The 25,216-nt window shown below is 36.8% G+C and overlaps 1 protein-coding gene across 3 annotated transcripts in view; it reads right to left on the bottom strand.

Moving 5' to 3' along the window:
* Positions 1 to 25,216, bottom strand: part of CDKL5 (cyclin dependent kinase like 5) — a 125,042-nt gene that overhangs the window by 14,233 nt on the left and 85,593 nt on the right. For all 3 annotated transcript variants that reach the window (XM_069784768.1, XM_069784770.1, XM_069784769.1), the window contains 6 exons: positions 23,349 to 23,538; positions 18,790 to 18,870; positions 16,956 to 17,116; positions 13,556 to 14,582; positions 10,011 to 10,116; positions 7,811 to 7,934 (listed from right to left, as the gene is read on the bottom strand). In XM_069784768.1, coding sequence (XP_069640869.1) covers positions 7,811 to 7,934; positions 10,011 to 10,116; positions 13,556 to 14,582; positions 16,956 to 17,116; positions 18,790 to 18,870; positions 23,349 to 23,538 — 1,689 coding nt within the window. The remainder of the gene's footprint in view (positions 1 to 7,810; positions 7,935 to 10,010; positions 10,117 to 13,555; positions 14,583 to 16,955; positions 17,117 to 18,789; positions 18,871 to 23,348; positions 23,539 to 25,216) is intronic.

Below are 25,216 nucleotides of genomic sequence, written 5' to 3'. Positions count from 1 at the left end.
CCAGTGAATAGTTATTTAGGAAAAAGGAAAGCATGCATGTCTGTTGTTTTTTTTTTAAGCCAGAATTTAATATTCAAACCAAAATATCACACACAAAGTCTTTTAGAAAAATAAAAATCATATCTGAGAGAACATACAAATGGTGATGAGGTACAAAAGCACAGGTCCAGTTTATCCACTGCTTGCTGCAGAGCCAGGAGTTGCAAAGTTCGCCAGAGAGAACCAATTTCAATTGAACTTCCTGACCTTTAGTGACATGGTTCCAAATTTATCATCGGGGAAGCTGGGGATCTACTGTTGTCCGTTTCAACAATAAAAACTTCAGTTAGTTTGTTATGTGTGGGTGAGACAGTGCTGGCAAAAGAAGATGACCCAAAAGTGGAACAGGTGACTTGCCTGAAGACTGAATTTCCACCTTTTAACTTGTCTGCACAGCTGAATTAACTACAGCTGATAAATGTTACTTTAAGTATACACAGTAAACTACGTATGTGAAGTACTGATATGGGGTAAAAAGATGGTTTACGTAGGACATTGGTGAGACACAACTGAATGCAGTTCTAGTGCCCTTTAAAATAGTTTGAAAATTGGAAATGGTGCAGCAAAGGGCCACAGAAATATTTTCAGAGATAGAAAGAACGGCCTACATTAGAAGAGTCACAAGATTTCAATCTCTTTAGTACGTTAAAAACCACAGCCAAACCAGCCCAAATATTTAGTTTCCTTGATTGTGGCGCACAAGTACTTATCCAGGGAAGAAATTACAGAATACTAGAAGGATCATTAAAGGGAAAAGACATAACAAGTAGGTGGACAATGAAGCCAGAGAAGTCGTATTAGAAATAAGGGACTGATTTTAACAATAAGAATCATTAACCGCCAGAACAAATTCCTTAGTGAAGGAGTGGACTTCCCATCTTGAATATTTCAAATCAGGACCTCATACTCTTCTGGAGACACACATTAGTGAGGTATGCTACTGGGCCTGGACCCCAGAGAACGGATGACATTTAAAGGCTACTAACATACAGAAAAATCATACTGGGTAATTTAATAGTCCTTTTTCATTCTGAAGTTGTATGAAGACAAAAATGAAATTATTCCATTGTCTTGATGGAAAAGCGAAAGGAAAGCCACAGTTCTAAGGACTCTGGATGACAAACAGGAACAGCTTTTCTTGGAGTAACTGTAATGTAGAAGCACTTAGCTGTCTACTATAGTTATCGCTGGCTTCTAATTCTGGCTTTAAAGGCTACGCTATCAGCTCGTGATTCAGCTGCTACTACATGCCAAGCTGACATTTTTTTTCCAAGCAAATATGAAACACATAATTGGGAGAGGAATCACCGGAATCATCCTTCTTATTGGTGAGAGTATCTTCACTCTGATAGGTGGTATGATCAATTCCTCCATTTCTTCACAAAACCACCTCAAGCTCAAAATGCTACCTGGTTCTAAATATAAATGCATGTAGTGTTTAAACGCTGTAATAAAGTGCAACTGCTGAGTAAGAGAATGGGCTTAGAGGAAAGATTCATAGGCTGAGAGTATGGTGGAAGTTTTCCTAATTTATATTTTTTGGAACTTACATCTAGATCCAGGAAACACATTCAGGTGCGCAACAACATAGATTTAACGTGAAAATTACAATGCTACAGGAAAAATCTCTAGTTTAATATAATCATTAGATTTATAAAACATATTTCAAATATACTGGATTGCTAAGGATTCCTGTTTCTGTCATGTCCCTGTATTTGGTACCACTGCGTAGCACCAGTACAGCAGTCTTGTATTAATCACTTAAAGCACCAAGGAGAAAGCCCAAAAGACTACTGACAGCTTTACAGATTCGGTGAACTAACGAGGCTGACTTAACACAGACAAAACACCTACAGAATTATTTACTAAATAGTTTTTACTTGATTTGTTAGAAAAGTTGGAGGAATGCATGCATCCCAAGTGCCTATCCTACTTGTACTCTGAAAGTCATGTGAATGGGGCTTAGAATTTTCTGAGCCTTTCCCCAAAGGAGCTACTGTACATCCACATCTGCTAACATACCCCAAACCATAGTCCCAGTGCAAATTACCAACACAGCAACTATGTTGTCCACTGAGGAACCAGCGTCAGATCATAAGGAAGTCCCCATGTGGTTACTCTACATTGTCCTTTAAAATTTTTCAATGTCTTCCTATGGCTTTTCTGTTCCGAAGTCTATTCCAAAATATAAACACTGTATTTTTAAAGGTGAACTTAATCTTCAGAATAAAGCTTGGGACAATTTTTGCCATAGTTATAGACAGAGATTTGCTCAAGTGTGATTCTCTTCTTTGGCCCAGTGAACCTGGATGAGAAAACTGCTCCCTACAGCAGATGAGCAGAGAGGAGAAGTGAAATTTTGCACCATCATTTCCTCTTTACAACTACAGTGACCATACAGAGGAGGAAAATAAGGGGCTGAGAACTCTGCTCATTTTCAATTGCTGCTTACCCAAAAGCCAGTGGTTTTACACCGACTGGTTTATGTCATTAATTCCTATGACTCATATTGCAGTACAGTTGTCTGAAAAAGCACTGACCTTGAAAAGTGACTGCTTCAAAACATATGCTCATAACGTGAAGAGAGTGAACATATATAGCATTATAGCAGGAAGCTTCAACACCAGGATTTTGTATGGAGCAAAAATAGAGCAGAACATTTTGATTCATGCGATGAAACACTGAGATATTTTAGGCATCCCAAAAGATGATTTTTCAGACAATGGACAGTACAGGAAAAAATTAGGATTATCAGAAAAAATCTGTATGGTACCATCACTCAGTGCTAAACTCTTACAATGTAACTGCAAGTATCTTGGTATTTTGCATAACACTTCAGCTCTTGAAAGCGAACAGTTACACCAGGATCTGTTACGCAGTGCCTCTTTTACTAGCAGGTAAGACTAGCCCTAGAGAAGAGCCCCGACTCAAGAGAGCTCACCCTCAAGCAGAAACCAAAGGCAAAATGTGTTCTTTGTTATTTTATCTTTGTGTGCCTTTTGCTTGCTTAGGACATATAATGTAAATCACATTAGTTATTCTGGTCTTAGACACTTGGAAAAAGCATAGGTATATACAGAAATTCTGTGATTATCACTAGCATTTATTGCCCCTGGCAGGCAAAGTATCCAACTTCATGCAGGTACAATGGGGCATAGCAGCAAACATGCATGGGGCAAGCAAGCTGATGTGTTTTAATATTAACTAAAAAGAATAAATAGGAAGCATGCTGTCATAGATAGATTCCTATTGCAGACAGCTCTTTTGGGGAGACAATTCTTCACGCTTGTTTCAGTTATTCTTCAGCAACCCTAATCTCAGCAGGCAGCCTGGCTTGGAAATCCTATTTAACTGCCAGTATACTACTCCCTTTACTGAACCGCTCACAATTACACAAGTAAGATTTTGGTCTAATGGAGGAGTTACTGAAACGTCTGAAGTTTTCTGTGGAAGTTAAATGAACAAACAATAATTCTACAAGTTAGCTTTTGGTTTTACTTAAAAGTAAAACCCTTGGCAGTTATAGAGTTACCATAAATGAAGGCAAGAAAATGTCAGAAACTAACGAAGCACCTCAAATAAATGGTTTACTTAAGGTAAGAATCACAATCCCACAAGCTGAAGTCCACACTAAAACTTCTTGGTCTAAAAGCCTGGCATTGAAAGCTTAAAAATCAGAGATCAAATTTGAACTTTGCTTGGAGCTGCAAAATTTTTTTTTTTTTTCCCCCAATGTAGAAAAGGAGGATTTATTAACTGGAATAAACCCCAGATCTACTATCATATATACAAAATACCACCCAGAAGCCACTAAAGCCACTAGGTCACCCGAGGTTGTGGCATCACCAAAAAAAGTATACATATAAAAGTATACATACACACATAGGTTTTACACCCCTCTGGTATTGTTCAACATCAGTAACCATAAAAATTTGGAAGTGGTCGGTTTCGTAAACTTCTAAAGCATATACTTCACTAGGCTTATTTTTTGGACAGAATATTGATGACTACAAATTCTGGAAAGCTTCCTTGCAAATTACATTAGGGTGCATCATCTAAGTTTTAGTACAAAACAAAACCACTGATGATGAGGGAAGAAGGGTCATGGAAGAGGCACTGGTTACTAAAAGAGACTAGGGAGGCTCATATGTTGCCAAATAGATGAATAAAGCAAACACACTGGATGACAATGCATATGCAACTGTCTTGTGCAGGAAATGTCAGAGGGAAAGCTATACCATTAGGAAGGTGAACATCTTCAAGCTATGCAGAGCAGATTCTTAAACCTTCAACCAGTGTAACACACACAGGTGATTTTTGAGCAAGTTACAAATTTGAAATTTCCTGATATTTTTTACAAATTCAAGAATTCTGTAAGTATGGAAAGTATTTACAATGCAGCAACAGTTGTACTGCAGACACAGCTGAAGAAGCTTTAAAATAGCTTGCTCAGATACTGGCAACCTTCTAGTTTCAGGAACATTAAGTGTGACTACATTGTTACACTGATGCTGAAACAGCGATATCATAGTCAGTCATGTCATGTTTACAATATACTGTATTGTTTTGGAGTCTTGACAATTAATGGTATATAGATAATTGTAAGCCTTTGACAATCCTAGGAATAGGATGTTCTTTCTTTTGTCTTCTTGAATGACAGAGAGACTTTGTGTGTGTTTAGATATATTATATACATATAAAAATAATAATGAATATTACATATTTCCCCTTTTTATTATTTTTGCAGGAAGGTATGACATATGCTAGAGAGGATATGACAAGTTGTCATAGAATGAATACATTTATATGGACATAAAAGGTCTAAACAACAAAGCTTTCCAGAAGCCCCCTAATATCGCGTAAACAATCAATGCAAACAGTTCCAATATGATGTGAGGTAAAAGTACTGCATGTTGGGAGTGTATTCTAAAGAGATATTTAGAACTATAACAGTGATAAAGATACCTCAGGCCAACATTTTGGCAAACTGGCAGAACAAGGTTAAGCATCGTGCCTATACCTACCGATTTTGCCCAGCTTAAGACAAAGCTCGTACAGGTGAAGAGAATAAAACACCTACTCTTGTATCAAAAAGGAAAAATTGAGCAAGTTCAAGACCATTTACAGGAAATTAAACTCTGGCAAAAAAAAGATTTTCTAGAAGGATGAAAAATTTGCCTTTTTTCAAAGCAAACTGTCTAAAGTTCAGAAGCGATCTAGTAATTTAAGAGTAAAACCTGATGACAAAAAGTCGAGTTTATAACATCTTTATTTAAAGAGGCAGGACAGCGGGGACAGAGTGAAGAAATGCACACAAAGACAAGGGAACATCTGTGACAATTCAGTCTAGCAAACATTCACAAAATCTTTGACAGAAGAAAGGCAACACAGAGCAATAGTATGAGAGAAGCAATAATTTACAGTAGTGGCAAGTCCAGGTGGAATACATGTCACTCATAATTAGAGATGAATTGTCATGTACCAGTTATCTATGTCAGTCAAACATCAAATATTTACTTCACCATAAAATTGATGTAAGCAGAATCACATTCCATTAGAGCTTTCAACATTTTCATAAGTGTTTACACAACTTCTATACAGAAAATTAAGTAGAGGAACATAGACTCTACATCACTGAGAAATCTGATTAAGCTGCATTTATGGCACAGAACAATTTTGCAACAACATTAGACCATTGCCAGGACAACTTGCACAGAGTTAACATGTAGAGCTGGGCAGGAAACATTTCAGGAAAATAGGGAGTAGGAAAAGCAAAGAGAAAGAGAAACGCATGCCAAAATAGCAGTAACTTGATGTTGTGGGCACTGCCATTCCTCCCATTTCATAAGAAGAAATGCTTATTCTTCTGTGGGTTCTTCTCTCAAAGGAGCTGTTCCACTTTGTGAAACTATTTGAGTACATTAACTGGAACAAGGACTTAAATCTAACTGCCTCAAAGTTAATGAAGGGCCTTATTCACTGGGCCATATTCAGCATCTCTGTGGTCCTTTCACTATTTCAACAAGATGAAACAGCTTCAAGAGAATATATTGAGGGAAACAGAGAATGTGCTCCAGAATAACCTCTAACTTCTGGTTCAGGGCGTTCACTCGTTAGATCTAAGATCTTGGTTCAAGCCTCTGGTTTAAATAATGAAGAACAAAGGCCCTGCACTTGAGTTCCTCGCATTCCAAAAAATAATGCTGCCCCCAGAATATTTGTTATTTTGAGTGTATCTCTGGTTTTGACTGGCAATTCCATCCTGGAACTGAAGAATCTTCCCAGTAAAAGGTTAGTGGATGTCAGTCTGTTCCTTTGAAAAGTTTTAGTTTCGATAATTTGGCATTGTAAGCGAGAAAAATACTTAAGTCAAAAAAATTCCCAACCAGCTCTAATAACATATGCTATTATTTCAGTTCAGAGTTAAAATAACATTACGTGTTTCTTTGCAGTGACCACATAATAAAAGCTAATATATTGGCGAATGATATATAAAGCAAAACAAGATTCCAGTAGGCTTATGTTATATGCAAGATAGAAAGATTCAGATATGAAGGACAACAAAATAAGTAAACGGATTCAACAGTAGGAATAAATACCTTCTTTAGCCACATAAGTCACAACATAAGTACCATATTTTTACATAAGTGACCGGATTCCTCAGCTAACTTCCACAAAATGGATGTAGGTGGAGCTACTGAAGGACAGGAAGCAGACACTAGTGAATCAGAGCAGGTGACAAGGGTTCTGGAGTAAACATCTATTACTGACATGGGTATATAACCTGAACACAAGCTGAAATACCATTTGTTTCTCTTCACACCCCCCGCCCCCTTCTTTTTTAAGCAGATAATTCACAGGTTGTTCACGTGGAAACACATTAAGTCAACAAAACACTGCAACAGTTCTTTAGATAGCATGATTTTATCGCACTTTCAGAGAGCAGTGTTTCAGATAGTGGTACAAAGCACAGTTGAACCACGCGAATGCATACAGTCCAACCCTCCCACCAATCCTTTGAAGCACCATTTGTTTATTTTTATTCAGTGTACTTTATTGTGATTGAACAAAGTAGAAGATTAAGAGTATTTTGAAGCTGAACAGCTCTGAGCGCAACAAAATTAAGATATTTTCCTTTAAGTCCTGCACAGCTATGCACATGCTGTCATTCTATTAGCATAATTATAGTTAATTGTTCTATGTTATATAATGGAGCCATGTGATGCTTTTAATCTTTCAAAATCAATATACACCACTAAGATGTTGTTTAGTCCATTTTCCCATAGGACATACTCATTTCCTTCTGTGGTGCACAAGTGAAAAGAGCAGCAGTCCCCATTGCAGGGTGAATATTATATTCTTCATTAATACAGTCCTATTTTATATATGGAAACATGCATTTTGATATTTTTCCCGTTTGTCTGACAACTCATGCTTCTGGAATCCACAGATGAAGCTATGGCCTTGCTATCCATACTATATACACACAAGCACTTTGTATTATCTTTAACTGAAGATTAATAGCGGAAAAAAATTAGGAAAGACTGGACAAAAGTATAGAATCTTTAATGCGTTCAGTGTGATGGTGTAACGAAGTATTTCTTGCTGCCCAAAAGGGGACAGAAAGCATGCAATGCTAAGTCAGTACAGTCACAGGAAGCAACTAAGCATATATAGACAACTGCAAATTTTGAGAAAAACTTTTCCCTCTTGTTAAAAATCCCTTTGTTTCCCTGCCATTCTCTACACATCTGTGTAAATAACAACTCACCAGGTATCAAAGGTGGTTTGTCTCTTTGAGTGGTTTGCCACCGTGCTGCTGTCTGCTGGTAACACAGAGGCTCTGTTTGACACATTGTTTTCTATGTAGGTACTCTCTGGACGCGGAGATGGAACTGAACAGAGAAATAGCAAACAACGTATACTTAGCTCTGCCAAAAATCCCATCTTTCAGTTGTCTACTTCCTCTCTACCTCTTTTACAGAAAGAAGAGAGTGAAGACAGCTGTACTTTATGTATGTCTGAAAAAAAGCATACTTTTTTTACAGTTGGGAAAGCTGTTGTTTTGTGATACTTGCAAGGTAGCATCAGTTGTAATATGAGACCATTATCAGAACTTGACTAAGTTGTTAACTAGATTTGAGAACACTTTTATATGTATGGAGCCACAACTGCAATCGATATTTAAAAACAGGAAACAGAATAAAAGGTTGGCATACTGTTATTAAAGACACAAAATACTACAGGTTACACTTTGTCTCCACTTAGACCTTAAAAAAAGTAGTACCCACCCTGAAAAAAATTATTTTGGATTTTAATATAACTAAGAGACTACTCACTAAAAATGAAAGGATCAAAATCAGATATTATGTATTTTTCAAACACACATACTGTGGTTTTGAAAATAGGTTATGCATACTTAGAACATAACTTTATTAGAATTATGAATATCATCAGAAATACATGCACTGGATTAAAAATTGATTGACACTAGTTGCAGCATTACTGCACCATCACACTATACCATCTATCAAAATTGAATCTGTAAGTTTTTGTTCAAGCTGTAGTACAAAAGTACATGCTAATAACCTTTGTATTAAGTCAGTACTTAAGAATTGCATAAATATGAATTTACTTTTTTCATAGTAGCTTTTTCTTTCAATAGTTTTTGCATATACTCTTATCAATGTATTATTTAAATATAGTATCATTTTTCCAAAGCAATAATTAAGTCTGTGAACTAAAATACATGTGTTTCATAGATACAGGTAAAGAGGAAGAAACCTCTAGTTTATAATAAGGAAATGAATAAACCCCAGAAAGTCGTTCTTCCTTGGAATGTCTGTTTTACTACGTATAAAAAAGAAGGATAATCCATGTCCAATTTTAGGAGTGTTTTAAGGATTAATAGAAGCAATTCAGGACTGCGGATCCTTAAGGATTCTCTGTTGCATGTCCTATAAAACCTTACACTCAAAAGCATTGCTCAAAACAGTACAAGCTTTAATATTGCTCACAGGTTTTAATATTGCAATGGACACTTGCAAGGATTGGCAGATTTTAACATGTCTGAATCAGGTCATCAGCCAACTGATCAACCTGAAGAGGATCAGAGGGAGATTTGTGACTCTACTTAAGGTTATTAGGTGACTCATAATCGAATTTTAGCTGATTGGGACTTCTTAAGGTTCAGGGGAGCCACACAAGCCTCCTAACACTTGCAGGACAGTAATTAGCTTCTTTATCATCCTTGTCTTTTTCAAAAGGATTACCCAGGTTTAGCCATGAGGCAGCTGCTCAGAAATCACCATCTTTTGTGTACCATAATAGAAAAATACCTATTTGTGTGTATTTATACAGACACACACACGTATATATACATACATATATATGCACATACACAGTCCCGTTTTATTATTTATTCTGAACTGGGATTATTGTAAGCATGCTCTTGCTTGTAGGAAACCCTGATCTTTAGTAAGTCTGAACAAAAGAAATGAACATAGGTTTCGAGCAATGAAAAACTAGCATTACAGTTCCATGCACCACAGTATCTGAAATAGAACAGTAAGTATGTCAATGTGTTACAAGTACAAAGGTGTTTAGATATAGTGTTAGTAAGAATTTAAAATACAAATTAAAAGCATTAATAGACTGCTTACTCTGGTAATATTAAATCATTTTGTTCAACTCCCCCTGATAAATTATCTTCTGCTTTACAAGCTACTGCATTGGATATACTTGTCAATCAAAGTGTGTTACCATTTGCAAATAAATAATATGATAGTTACCTGTAGTAACTAATACAGTTACTAGCAGGTCAACCCAGTCTCTGAAAGTGGGGTAACAATTCTTTTTCCAATAACCTATTTTAGTTGTTCATGTCAGTTCTTTGTAACCATTTCTACTACTTAATTTATATTCCATTTTAAAATTCTTGTTTAATTTTGAAATATCCACCATAAAATTACCTCTGTAAAAGCTGCCAACTCTTCTTGGAACAGGGTCATTATACAGAATTCTATTTTCCTTAGTAGATGCTCCATCTTCTGTGTGTGGATCATGATATGCTCCACCCTAAACAAAAGAACAATCAACCACTTAAAATGAAAGCTTATAAACTGATTTTGCAGTTTTTAACCAACACACACAAGCAAGAAACCCTGAACTTAACCACACACAATTTTCTTTTCATGTTATTAATAACTGCCAATATCAAATCACAGACTATCTAATCAATAATTATTTGGTTTTGCTGCTTGCTTGCTTTTTCCAAAATGACAAAACTGGCATGAACAAATTTTGCCTCTTAGTTGTAATTTCAGACATGAGCATGACTCAGACCCCTCAGATTTTTGGCGTGAATGAAATGCAGTTGTAACATCTCTGGAGGAATTTTTTAATGGAGGCCTTGTTCAATTAATTTCTGATGGAATCAGGTCACTCTGCTACTGGCAAATTTTAAAAAGCAAACATGAAGTGCATATAAGTTGTGATAAATGCAAGACCAAAGCACTACCTCTTACCAGCTGTTACACAGTAGTACCTAGAGGTATCAACAGGCATAAAATCTACTGTATGCAAAATAAGAGGTAGTCCCTGAACTAAGACATCTATAAGTTAACTATTTAAGTCAGGAGAGCAAAAAGAATATCATTACCTCTAATTTAGTCTATCTTCCTGAATACAGTACTTCCTAGATGTACTTCAGCAAAAGCTTAAGTAAGCCGTTAGAAACGCCCATATGCATGTAATTTGCCACCAAATATGACTTAACCCCACTTTTAAATGAACAAGATGCTGCAATTTTTCCTGCAGTATGGACCAACCAGATAAAATTCAATGCTGTCTACAAGACCCCACAGGAAACTGTATTAAATTCATATAGGGTTTTCAAATCTAGAATGTCCAGGAAGGACAAAGTTTAAAAAAACAAAACCACAAAAAAACCCAACCAAAACTAAAAATTGGGATTTCTATTCACTCTATGAGTGATTTGCAGACTCTGTTCTGCCTTTTATTAATGAAGATCTGGCCTCATTGTCACAGAAAAAACAACCCTTGAAACTGTGCCAAGACAACAAGTGCAGCTAAACCAATGCTTTAAATCACAGTTTGATTCTTCTAAAATTTACAAGAGGCTGAAGCATTTGATTAAATTACTGCTTGTGTAAGACATCCCTTTGTCAGCAGTTGAGTTACAAATATGAGACAGTAATAGCAACTTGTACTTGATTTTCTTCTGCTTGCCCCTTTTTGTGTACATTTAATTTAAAACTAAAAAGAACCCTTAAAACAAAAGTGTTGTACTGAGACTTGAAAAGCCCCAAAACTAATGCTGAATGCAAGTCTTTTTTTCTTTAAAGTAAGATTTAAAGCCTGGCAAACAAAGAATGTTTTTCTTTAAAAAGACTTGGTAGAGCTGAAGAGAAAATCAATGAGAAACTAGAAACATGGACGTGAGGAAACTTCACAAAGTATGAGCAGAGAGAGAACCAGTAGAATTGATTGGGAAAAAAATAACAGGAAAACAATAAAGAATCTTTGAGAGCACTAGTGTTATTCCTGATTTTTTTATTTCAGTAATCCTGAAGAAAGTGAAATTTTCTGATTTCTAATGCAGAATATGTGTGGGGAGGGAGGAGAGATAGGAAGGAGCCAAAGAATCACTTTTTTGTGAAAATGCCTTTATGAGGCATAAGAAGATTGACAATTTAATTCTGATTTGTTATTGACATTAGTATAAACAAACAAAAACAGCTTTATGTTTTTAAAGACTTGCCACCCATTTCAGAAGAGTATTTTTCCTTTCAGACTTCTGATGGTTGAAATACAGATTTAAGAGCATTAATTGAAGGCTTAAGTTTAAAACCACTGACCATAAGAGATAAAGGCAAGTCCTTTACAAAAGATTAGGAATTCCAAAGCAAATGAAAATGAACAAAAACATAAGCATTAAGATACACATTAATTCTTCTAAAATAAAAATTTGTCAACCAATTGTCAAAAGACAAAGAATGATCTGATAAAAACAATCTGCCTCTACACAATATGAAAAAAATTAAAATTACGTATCAAATTAATATCTGCTACATAATGCAGAAAAAGATCCTAATGCACTGAAGAATACAAGGTAGCAAGAGTTTTTATTATCAAAAACTCAAATGTTGGTGTTATCACCCTTCTACAGTAACATCCTGAAGAATAAGTAACATTTAACTTGACTGAAATGAGAGAGAAAAATGACTACACCAAGAAAAAAAACCAGCTGGTTTTGAAATGGAGCTGCTGTAATCCCTTCTAAGTAGGTTTTTTTTGGTTGTTTTTTTTTTGTTTTGTTTTTAAATTACATTGTATTTCTCCTATCTTGATGAGATCTTTCCTCATGTGTGAGTACACATAGTCCTGAATGGAGGAGATGTGGTGAGTACAGAAAAATGTATTATGCCTTTTTTTTCCTACTGGACTGAAGAGGCAACCACTACTTGAAACTCTTTTTTATGGTACTTGTAGACCACTATCAAGTCAGCTACCCATATTTCTTACATAAAGTAAGTAGCCAGATTTTTTTAGTCTCTCACAGTAAAGCATAATTTTTAGACCTTAAATAATATTTGCAGCTCTGACTTCCTTCAATTTGACAACAGATCTAAACTAGACGTTCTGTCCTTAGAAGTCACTTTATCACAGATGTACATATATAGAAACAAACACTCATTTTTGTAGTTCTCTCTCCGCACCATTTTGCTCCAATTTGGATCAATGATACATCAATTTAAAGATTTGGGGACAAATGCAGTCATCTTTACGCATCTGATGAGTAAGAGCAGATAATTCGGAAGCATTGTGTAAGGAATGTAAATAACACCAGAACTAGCCCCTCCACTACTCATTAAATAATGCTCACAGTAAAACACAACAAGGTATCTAGTGACAGTAATCACTGTAAGGAGTCAATTTACCAGTGGCTTCTCCAACGTAAAATCTCTAGACTACCCCAGTTATTCATCATACTAATCAAGAGAAATATTGCAAATTTTGATGTTCCTCTGGTAAATGATGGCATTTCAGCAATAATGTCCTGCTATAAGGGAGTGAAAAGCTCACTTCTAAAATTAACATTAGCATTCATAACAGAAATACATACAAAAAAGCTAAATAAAACCACAAATGAGAGGGTTAATTAAGCCAGACAATATGATAAAAATGACATCAGACAATGTAACCAAAGATTAGGAACTACTAATGAAATTTTAACTTCAGAGACCAATTTTTCTGTTCTCACATTTCAGTGCTTTAAGAGAATGGTATTCATAGTTCGTTTTTAAAAAATAGGCTCTCATTTTGCTCTTGAAATAGTTAGCCCTTCTGAAAAAAAACCCCCAACATCCCTTGCCTTACAACAGGACAAATAAATAACTGCAAACAAACAGAAGAGAGAAAGCAGGACAATGTCCCCACACGAAGTGAAGAGAGGAAGGTAAGCCTTCCATAATAGGCAATATTTTGAACTAACCCTATTAGTATCTTCCGTACAGTCTTCCCGTGACGAGCCAACAGATCTTGTGAGTGACTTATGCTGCACCTGTGGAGATAACAGTTGCAGGCTGTTTGCTCTGGCTGCCATCCCTTGCCCTATGCTTAAGCCACCCTCTGAGCCCTTTGACCTCACTCTGTCCCGGCTCACATACATCGAGTGTCTATGAGGGCGCTGCTGTGAAGAAAAAGGGCTGGTATAACCTAGACCATAGGAAAAAGATTCATGTGGAGCAGACAGAGAGTGGGAATGGCTTCCATCCATGTGATCTGGCAGTTTTAACTCCTCCATTGTTTTGGAGTGTCTTGTTGACGGTCTTCGGGTGTCCAGGGTACCCTCGCTGCGGTTATTCCTCCCAGACGGACTGAGCAAAGTTCTATTATCACCGTGTCGGGGAGCAGTTGGACTGGTAGGAGAGTTCAAGTCCATACAGCTGGATGGAAAATACCTGCTGCTGTTCGGTTCTGCAGCCTGGGCCCTGGCCTCAGAAAGGTTGCCCACGGATTTCGAGTCTGTCAGAACCCCATGGCTCTTTGACTTTGTCCGATACGAAGGACTCTTAGAAGACTGTGGGATAGTATCAATATAGCTGTGGCGACTGTGCTTATCGCCGGGTTGCAGTGTCCCAGTTTTGCTTTGAGAAGTTTCCATAAACGAGTGCCGGTTCTGCTGAGACCTGGTGTTAGACTTCAGGTACTTTGTGCCTGAACCATCAGAACTTTTTGGGTCCACATTAAAATCAAATTCTGTTTTTGCCTTTGTTTCCTTTGGGCTGAGAAGATGTGGCATGTTATTGTTGGCTAGATCCTTGTTGCCAGATCCAGGTGTGTTGCTTGGTTTTTTTGCATGCATTGGACTATGTGCAGCTCCAGGAAGGTTTCCATTTAAAAAGCTTTCATTTGCTGGAAGACCTTCTTCTCTTGGCCCGCCAACCCCTAGTGTCTGTATATCCTTGCTGTTTGATCTGTGATGTGACTGCAAAGCAGAACTTTTGCTGGCTTGATTTCTACATTAAAATGCATAAAGAAGCATTAATATACCAGATTACATATTCATGTATTAATAACTTCAACAACAGTACATTCATTTCAGAAAGGAGTTGCCATTTAAGAACACAAAATCTAACTGCAGTAAGATCAAATACTGCCAACTAGGCATCAGAAGCTCCACTAAAATAACAGATTTGCAAGTGTTAGTACATTATTGTTTCTTTCTGGTTATATCCTGATGGACAATCAGCTTTGGTTAATGGATTTTGCTGACAAAAGTGATACAAAATCCAATCATAGAAATCCCAGCGTATATTTACACATTTATGCATATGTGTGAGTAATATATGTGCACATCAATAGTGTAACCACATTACGAAAATTAGCTGTATATCCACTGAAAAAATCTTAAATACGCCTGGCATAACAAAGTCAAGATAGAACAATAAAGCATGTCAGCACTGTCAAACCCCCCCGATACAATCAATCCTCCAGGCCATCTAATGCATGTCTGATTTGGAGGAGGAGGGGAGGGAAGAGGAGGGGGAAAAGAGGTTATTGTGCTGGTGAAGACATCCAGACGGAGTGGGCCTGAGCTCAGTGCAGTAGAGCAAGCCCTGTAACACCAAACCCCAAACCAGGTCTACCACAGGAACCCCAGCATCCATGGAACTTGGCACTACCCCAGTTCTTGGCACACTAACTCATCCCCAAAGCTGCACCTGAAATGCTCTGCAACCAGATTGACTTGGTGCAGTGCTACTTGGCGATGTCCTTAACCTTTACTCTCCAGCTCTCCTGGTTTTGGGATTACGGGACTGAGATATGAGTTGGTTGTGGAAACACTCAGCCTGAATTTATTTGAGCAGGATTTATTATCTCAGTTTTTCTGGCATAAAAGGAGTTCTGCTCCTGGACTTGTGCTGGCACTGCAAACTAGCTGTGACTGAGTGGTGCTGCAGCTGTACTTGTTAGCCTTGATGGACCTAGGTGGGCTATGAGCAGTTAACTTATTTCTGTATCAAATCTGTGATACAGTAAGTCAGATATATTACTGAGGGTTAAAGTGAGAGCTCACTGTACAGATGAGTCTGTACCTTTGTTGATCTTGCTGATAATTATAATTGGATAATGCTAGCCATTTTCATACCTAGGATTTTTGTACTACCCACTTCCAGTGATTAATTATGTACTCCATTACAGTTTCTAGAAATATAGCAATTTTAATGCCAGTTTAAAATCTTTTTTAGTTAAAAGTAAGCATATTTTTTTAAAAACTTACAGATATAAGGAACCTAGTAATTTTAAATCAAGCAACTAGGCAAGCCTTTTAGACAACAAGTTTCCCATGCATCTAGGTTTTCCTTTCTGATGCTGCATCTCTAATGGTAAAACTTCTATCCTAAAAATCTATAAGGGCAGCTAAAACTTTTCGATGTCTATCTCCAAGAAAGTATAGATTGTAAATGTCATCATCCCAAATCTTAAAATGAGGAGTCAGTTTTTGAATCTCACAAGAAGAGCTAGAGAAAAACATGGCTGGGATTAAAAGCCACTATCATTCTGCATACTCTAGAGGGTGACCTTTAGGAAAGCTTTTGTCAGAGGAATACCATGAGGCTTTTAGTACTGAAGTGTTTTATCCAGCAGTAAACCTGGTTCATTGATGTATTAAAATCAAGCGGCTTCTCTCAAGCTATGTGGGTCCAGCAAGGGAGTCTCTGAGCAAATACACCTTGCTTTAAGTTCAGGTAGACTAGACTTGATTCATAACTGCAACTGCAGACAAAATTCTGTTCATCCCCAATTTGGAGCATGATCAATGCACACAATTTTCAGGACATTTAGCTGCTAAAAATCTGTGTGAATTTTGAACTTTCAACTAGCAAAACCTTGGACGTATTTGCACATGTACAGTAGTGGTAGCATTCCAAAGAAAAGAGCATTCCAAAGAAAAGAGCATTCCAAAGAAAAGAGCATTCCAAAGAAAAGAGCATTCCTTTGGAATCTCAGGCATTCTCCAAGCCACAAAATTCCTACTGTTGTTCAAGAAAAAGGCTAACTTTTTTTTAAGATGTGTAAGCCACCTTATTTTTCCTTTGTCATATGCAGAAATGGCTTGAACATTGTCTTTGTTTTTTTTCAAGAAGCATTCAGCCTTATGCAAAAAGTTAGCAAAAGTTTCAGCTTGAATAGCCCTAATACAGTAAAACTGTGTCTACTTCCTTTATTCAGTGAGGCAACATGGAACAGTATATATGTCTAAATGTGCCAAAACAGTCAAATGACTACTTTTCTTTTCTTGTAGATGATGATGTATGTAAGCATGATAGCAACTCACTCATTGGCAGAGCAAATGTCAGTGGTGACGGTGACATGACTACGTTTACCTGTTAGATAATGTGTTGCTGTCTACGTGGTAAGGTTTTCTCTTAGCTGACCGCGAAGGTGAGCTTCCACAGCGATCCAAGAGTCTTTGGGTTTGAAATGAAGGATGGTTCAAACATTGTTCTGTCAAATATCTATCTGCTGGATCTAATTTTAGTAAGTTCTTTGGAAAACAAATCCCAAAGTTGAAATGTTAGTATCTGTATTTGCATCAGCAAAAAATACAACAAAATAAAGAACATTATTGGGATAGTTTTTTAATCTTGAGTTTCTGTGATTTCTGTGATTAGATGTAACTGCTAGAATAATTTCATGTTGCATTAAACTACATATGACACAAAATAAACACATACAAAATCTATGCTCTACTTAAGAGATGGAAGACCTCAGCCTTGCTTATTATCAAATGCTTAATTTCACAATTTTTTAACTTTTAAATCACAACGAAAGGACCCAAAAGACACTGAGATATAACATAAAACATAGGATAAAATGAAAATAAACCCCACCCCAGCACATGTAACAATGGTCTGAAGAATGATCTTGAAATTGCTGTTCTGCAATATATGCTACTACAGCTTGAGCTACAGCTAACTATGATGCCAGAAAAAAAGTTCCTGTGAATTAGAAAAGAGAGGAGAATGTACAATACCAAAACAAGCAATTATATGCACCAAGGTACCTAATTTTGCAGGCTCCATGAAACCAAGATAAAAGCTATGCTGACTCCCTTCATAAGGCAGAGAGAGTAAATGAAAGTGATTTGAACCGGTTGTGTTGAAAAGCGTAGAGCAAATTTGGTGGATTTCTGCTGGCTATATCAATACTGCTAAACGCAAGTAAACACTGAAGTATACCCCTAAGCTGACTACCTCTGGCTTCCAGGACAACTGGTGCAGATGGGCTTGGGACCACACAATTCATTTAGAATTGATTAGCCATATCCATGCTTCATATTTGTCCCAGATCGCCTTTAATTCTTAGGTGGTACCCCTGTGATTCTAAACCTAATTTTTGATGCTATGACTTTTTTTTTCAGCTTGCTGTGGGTGAAATAATGGGTGGGATGTACTGTAGCTTACCACGGTGATGTCTTTATAGTACAATAAATACAACAAAATGTGTTGCATACGCAGGAACATGGCGCAAATGCATAGCACAATGCTTTACAGTGTTTGGCCATTTTGAGGGGAGGCAGCTTCTCCTGATCCCCTGTAAGAAACTATCTCAGGACCACATCCTAGCTTGGCCATGGGTAACTAGCTGACTTGTTCCAAAACAGGACCGAAGAGTAACTTAACATACACACTGTGCAGAGGTGAGTGATAGCAAGCAGATTAAGGGCTCAGGTAAAAAAAAAAAAAAAAAAAAAAAAAAAAATTACTGTGCATCAACTTTGTCTTTGACAACTGTCCCATCCTCATGCTTATCCAACAACAAAGGAACAACACCTCAGGTTAGCCTAATACTCTGTGGATTTATCTAAATTTATTATGGGTTGAGAGCTCATACTCAGCACTACTAAGGTAACCTGTGCATCTGAATGTATGTCAGTGTGAATGCATATTGCTACAAATGATGGTGAATCTTTTGTCTGGACTATGTATTGTTTATCAAATCAGTCAAATTTGAACAGCCTCTCCTGGCATTTGCAAGGGGTATTTTCCTGATTCCTAGGAAATATCAAGCTTTGCTACAAACAATGGTGATATGAAAATATCTCAAAAGGAAGTTCACAAGTACTTCTAAGATGTATTGTATTAGGAAACAAAGATAAGTCGTCACTGACATCTTTCCTTACATACTAAAGACAGAAAATAAAATACATTTTCCTACCTTCATAAGATCAAGCAATACACCACTTAAAATTCCCAAGTATCTTCTCTCTAAAGACTGTGGATGATTGACTGCTGGAAACTGTAAAAATAATATAGCATAAATATACTGAGAATGTAAACAAGGTATACATGAATACAATGCTTAAAAAAATAGAAACTACACAGTGAATCAAGGCATGTAATTAATGGGAATCACATGCACTAAAAGAGTTAGTGGCTTATGAAACATTACAAAACATTATAATGAAATAAGTAACTGTTGATGTATGATATACATCTAGTCAACCAAAGAAAGTATTCTGGATTAGTAGAGCAGTCAAGGAACCACTCTCAAATGAGAAATAATCAACTTACATTTATAAATGTGTTTGTGGCATTATGGTTGACAAGAGGTAGGAGGTTTAAAATAGATTCAGAAATAATGTAAGTAATATATATTTAAAAAAAAAAGATTAATAGCAGCAGCTTTGAGAGAATTTGAGAGCACATATACAGTACTAATTAAAAACCAAAGATTAACAGACAATTCAAAAATGTTTTTAGTGAAAAACATCAAAACCCCAAAAGTTTAAGGTTTAGGATAGCTCCTGCAGTCATGCTGCAGTAAGAACTGGCAACACCATGAGAAGTAGCGCACATTGCTGGAGGGCACCTTATGTCAACTAGAGTCTGGACAAAACCCGATGAAAGCAGTATCTGAAACTAGCCCTGCCTAGAAATAACAGGACAGGCACTGATGATTTGAAGAAAGAAAAAATAAAGCACAGAACTGGGTTTTTTTGCTTGCTTTGTAAACAAGGCAAGAGTCAAATAAAATGAAGACGGAATCTTTTCTTTATATCAAATGAAAGAAAACTTGCTCAATATTTCATTGCTATAACATAACATCAAGTACAATGACTTGAAAAGAAACAGATAACAAAGATCCATCTCCAGACCGCGGTACACGTCGAACTGACAGCAAACAAATAGACAAACTGATTTCAGTGAGGTAACTTCAAATTTAAAAACTAAACATATATACCAGTGTATTCAGAATTACAAATTTAAGGCTGGATTTCCAACAGAAGCATAAAATACCTCATGGATCCAACTTATGCTGATTTTAGAGAAAATTACACATTTGAATACCAGAGAAGCCTCTGGAAAAAAAATGAACCAAACCAAACCAACAATGAGCTAGTCTATAGGCATTAATCACAGTTTCTCCAAAACTAGGTAGCTGAGATCCAGACACTTTGTTAGTAGTTCCCAGAGTTGTGGAATTTGCCTAATACTATGAAAGTGTTTCAGCTGCAGCCTGGCTTGATCCCATCCACATCCTATGTATTTTCTAAAAAGTCCTCTTAAGCTAACACATCAAAGCAAGAATACTGACAATAGGAAGCATGCAGTCTTCTTGTCTACTGGTACATAAAAGCCATCACTGTATGCCCAAATGGGCTCAAGCCATACGTAAAATATACCCACATAAAATACCGAGTTATAGTTAAAAATCACTGAAAATACAAGAAAAAAATAAAATTCAAGTCAGTGATTAAGACAGACAACAGCAACAAAACCATCAAACATGAAGATAAACAAACATTTTATGTGGAATTTTGCTATAGTATAAGAACATATGAGAACTCTATGTTTGGTCTAAAATGTCAATGAGCAGGAAGCCTTAAAGATTTTATTCCTTTACTTTCACTTTTGCATTTTTCAACTCTCACTTACATTTAGGCATTGTTACAGTCGGGTGCATATATTTACACATTCACTTTCCTCAGATTAAATACTAGCTTCAAACCTAAGCTTTAAAGAGCAACCTAGTACAAACACTCATTTCAAAAAATGCAGTTTGTTTGGAAGCAAAATGCATTGCACATGCACTGTATATGCGTGTTAGACACCGTGAATTGCTGGCCATTGTTTGTACTGGCATTACTTTTCATAAATTACATTATGGGAGCTTTGAAGGAAAATGAAAGAACATAGTTTGAATGTGTTTGTTCCTAAATAGTTGCTGTATTTTTCTTTTTACTTTGCTTTCTTTTGAAGTGGTTTACTAATGATTGAGAATTTTTTTTTAAATCCAAGTCTGCTATGTTAATCTTCGATAGTAACTTAAGTGAAGCAAGGCTTCCATGCTTCCTTGGCTTTTTACATGAACCAAATGGCAAAATATTCTTGTCTTCACGTAGAATGACCATCATGAAGAAGATTTTACATCTGGAATGATCAGGGAAGCATGAAAATGTGCCGAAGCCATGCAAAGCAGTAATAAGAGATGGCTATTCACTGGAATTGTTCAGATTCTCCAGCTTATTTGTAACTTATTTGTAGAACAATATTTACAGTCCTACATCACCACTCACATTTTCCATAAAGGCACGAGCCTACTGGTACTTTCTGATCCCATATTATTTTATTTCCTTGGGCCTTCAACATACCATGGATGTTTTCTTCCTCAAAAGGACTGAAAAGAGATCACTAAACACTCCCTAAACCTCAGGAATGCGGAAAACTGTGTGTGTGTATGTGTATATACGTATACATATATAGAGAGAGATGCACAGAGGAAATGAGCAGGAAGAAAAGACAGAAAGTTTGCAAACATGCATCTGTATACATGTCCACGTGGTGCTGGAGTGTTCGTATTGGAATTTTTAAAATCCTGTGCTACAATATGGTAGTACTCACAGTTACAGTAATGTAGAAACTCACAAAGCCTAAACATATGGATAAACAGTTTCTCATCATGGGCTAGTTTCTATCTTGTGAATACCCAGCGCCAGATCCAGCTTGTAAATAGTAACTTGCATGATCACAGCATACCTCCTACCTGCTATGCAACAGAAAATCTTCCACTATTAAGCATTATACTACATTCAGAAAAATGTATTTTTAAGGTTGTCATATGGCATGGAATATTTTTTCCCCATGAATTAACTAATGAATATCACATTCTGAACCAATATTCTTTGTAGTATTTTTCATGTTTAAGCCATTATTCAGACTTTACTTCAGTATTCAAAGACTACTCTCTATTAGAAGGCATATGTCACTGTCATCATCATTCATATCCTGACTTTACAGATGGGACTAAGAAGGCAGCAACACATCTGAGGCCAAATAATAAACCATTGATCCAGGATGAGAACAGACTCATAACTCTCAATGCTGCGCTAATCACATTAGGTCCATCCTGTCTTCTTGAATTACTGTATTTTAAAGCTACAAAACAAATATACTTCATTCTCATCCTAAGATATTACAGAGCATTTATCCAAATAAGATTACACTGCATAACTAGAACTGCTCTAAAATAATGTTGAAGAGGCAGTAATTTATTTTGCTTAAAACTTTTAAAGCATTGCTTTCCTCATAAGGGGTTATAAATTTTTTTAAACAGAAAACCCTATCCAGGCCATTGTTCTAAACAGGAACAAATACAAATAGGACCTTGTAAGAAATGCTCGTCTAATTGTTTTTTTTAAACTCTTCACTGATGGGAGAGTCTACAAACTTCAGCAAAAACTCTTAGGAATTAGCTATCCTTGTAGCTAAAATAATTATCCTAACTGCTCAAGCCAACTATTTCTTATAATCATCACCTAAACCCAATTTATGGCAACTTTTAACATGTTTTAACACAAGTAGGTCCCCCTTTTTTTCCCCTTTCTCATTCTCTACGTTTTCTCTTTTACAGAGTAAAACTCAAACCTCGAGTCTTTAGCATAGACCATGTCTCCCAAAACCTTTGTATGTCTCTTTATAGGATTTTACGCTAATGATTTCAGGCCATTTATCAAGACCATAAATTCACCTTTCTAAGCAACATTCAGTAATAAAAAATGACAACAAAAACTGAATTACAAGGAAACATAAGTACAATCACTGACCAGGTATTGTTAAAGATAACAGAGCTATTACTTATATATTGCTTCTGGGATTTTGCCATATTGCACTTCTCAACTTGAGCAGCTTCTTCACACCAGTGAGTCTCTAGCATTACGTAGTATTGGCAAACCCCTGAAAGGGGAACAACGCTGTCAGTAGGAAGAGCTTTCTTACTCACGTGGCTTACATCAACTCCCCAGGAATGTAAGTTGAAAGGCAAAAAGCTCTTCTGCCATGATAGCAGCATCTATGGCTCAGATTTTTCCAACAGAGTAGCCTGAAGACAGCAGGCATCAATTTTCCACACCCCAAACTGACAGAGCTATGCCACTGAACTTCACAGTGCAAATCTGGCAGGGCAATACTAAGCTGGGGATAAATGCTAACTTGCATGTTAAACAACTCAAAGAAATGAAAGAAAATCTTTAATCAACTTTTAACAGTAAAAACCCCATATTTATAAAACTCAGTACTGGTGTAATGAGAATTTTACTTTGAATTATGTATGTCTTATAATCTACATATCCTGTACTTACACAGAAACACATGCAATAGATAATGCACAACATAAATGAGAAGAACCTTCACAACAAAAATGACAATACTGTAAATACTGTGTGAGTAAATTAAAAAAAAAAAAAAAAAAAAAAAAAGAACAAAGCCTTCTCTTACCCGCAAGCCATGGAAGCGTGGGTTGCTATAGAAGAGCTTCATCTGCTCGGCTGGCAGTGGGCCTAGCACCTTCTGAATGGTAAAGAGCTGGTCAATCTCGCTCTCACCAGGAAACAAGGGCTGCCCGTCACTCAGCTCTCCCAGGATACAGCCTACAGACCACATATCCACAGCCTTTCCGTAAGGGGCTCTGTAAAGTGAATGTACAATGTTTTTCACCCACTGACACTGTCTTCTTACTGAGTTGTTTCAGTTTATTGGCCATATTTCCCACAGCTTGCTTCCTTCCAACACAGAAAAATAAACTCTGATGTTAAAGAAACTACCTCAAATACCAAACCCTCTGTTTCTGCCCTGGATTGCCTGATGTATCACTGCTTGAAGAGGCAGGAGAGGAATTCTCAAGTACCCCCCGGGATCTGCTTACCTTTGCAAAAAATCTTACATAGAAGAATAATCTTTTTGACTGCGGAGCAGTTACTCCCAGTTAAACTAGCACTAGCTTCCCTTCTCTCAGGGGGCTGACTGTGCTCTATTTCTGCATTACATTTCTTTTTCCATTGAACTTAATAGGTGGATAGGCATACTGGGTCTGGCCACTGGGAGAACAGAAATTATAAGAAATCTTTGTTTCAGCATTCATACAGAGAAATTTTCATTAGAGAGAAAACAGAATGCCCCTGAAAACTATTCCTTAAAAAACACAGGTGAGAAAGCAAAGAAAGCATCATAAAGTAAGTAATTCCTGGTTTGGACCAAAGCCACAGGTGGGGTTTTGGGTGGAAACTCTGATGGGTGGTCTCTGTGTGTGCAAACAATTTTGCGTGGTGGAGAGGATGGTACCCGCTATTTTAAACCAAAAATTACAAAAGAACCTAGGTCAGCAATGAAGAGGTATAGGGAATTCATCAGAAACAAAACTAAGTGGTGTGTGTGTTACACCAGCAAGGGCTATACCAGCTTTTCTTGAGACTACATACAAGGGTATTTAATGGAAGAAGCAGCAACATGGATACTCCAGTCAGGAGAGACTATGGGCTTGAGGATGATTTGTAAGACATGTAGGGCAGAAAATCAGAATGTAGAGAATGTAAATTTGTATGAAAAGAAGAGAGAGGTAGACTACTGCAACATTCAATCTAAAGGCTCGAACACTGAAGAGACACAAAATCCTTTTGGACAGCTTCTGATTTTCACCCTAAGGTTCTGTTCATCGGCAAGCTTGTTTAGCTGTCTACGTCAACTGTGCAACAGCTAATGCATGACATACTTTTGGCTTTTCATTGTTTCTACTACAGACCAAAGCAACTCCTTTTTGGTATGCCTGAGTTCTTGCTTGTTGAATTTGTAAAAAAATTTTGTAAACATCCAACTTATTCCAAGAATCTCTTCTGGATGTTTAGGTTTTGAGCAGAACAACCAGAGAATTCTTCTCATGTCAAAGAAAAAGCATATAAAAAGAATAAAGACTGCAACAAAGATTGAACTGAAAACATATTTCACTGAGTCTCTTCTTTTTGAAACTTGTAATCCAACAACTCAACCTCTGTTTCAAGAGGTTTTTAAGTTACAGCTGGCTTGCCTATTTCTGGAATAAGACAGCACCAGGAGTTGCAGGTGACAAATCCTATCCTAACTTCGCTCCTTCCTTATGCTGATGACTAAAGATGTTTAGAGAGAGAACACCCTCAGACTTAAAGAAAAAAATATCTGACTTTTCCCCATTGATTGATTACTCATGGTTAGTTACTTCCCTTTATGGGGAGGACACTTGGCCAGGGGACCCTGTAACCCCTCTGATGATTTAGTTAGGGGAAGGTGAGAAACCATTTCTAGCTGGACAATAGCCTAAGTGAAACTACTGGCCC

The sequence above is a fragment of the Haliaeetus albicilla genome, chromosome 6, assembly GCF_947461875.1.
Source record: "Haliaeetus albicilla chromosome 6, bHalAlb1.1, whole genome shotgun sequence".
In the NCBI taxonomy this organism is placed as follows: domain Eukaryota; kingdom Metazoa; phylum Chordata; class Aves; order Accipitriformes; family Accipitridae; genus Haliaeetus; species Haliaeetus albicilla.
This window is presented reverse-complemented; position numbering and strand designations above follow the sequence as displayed.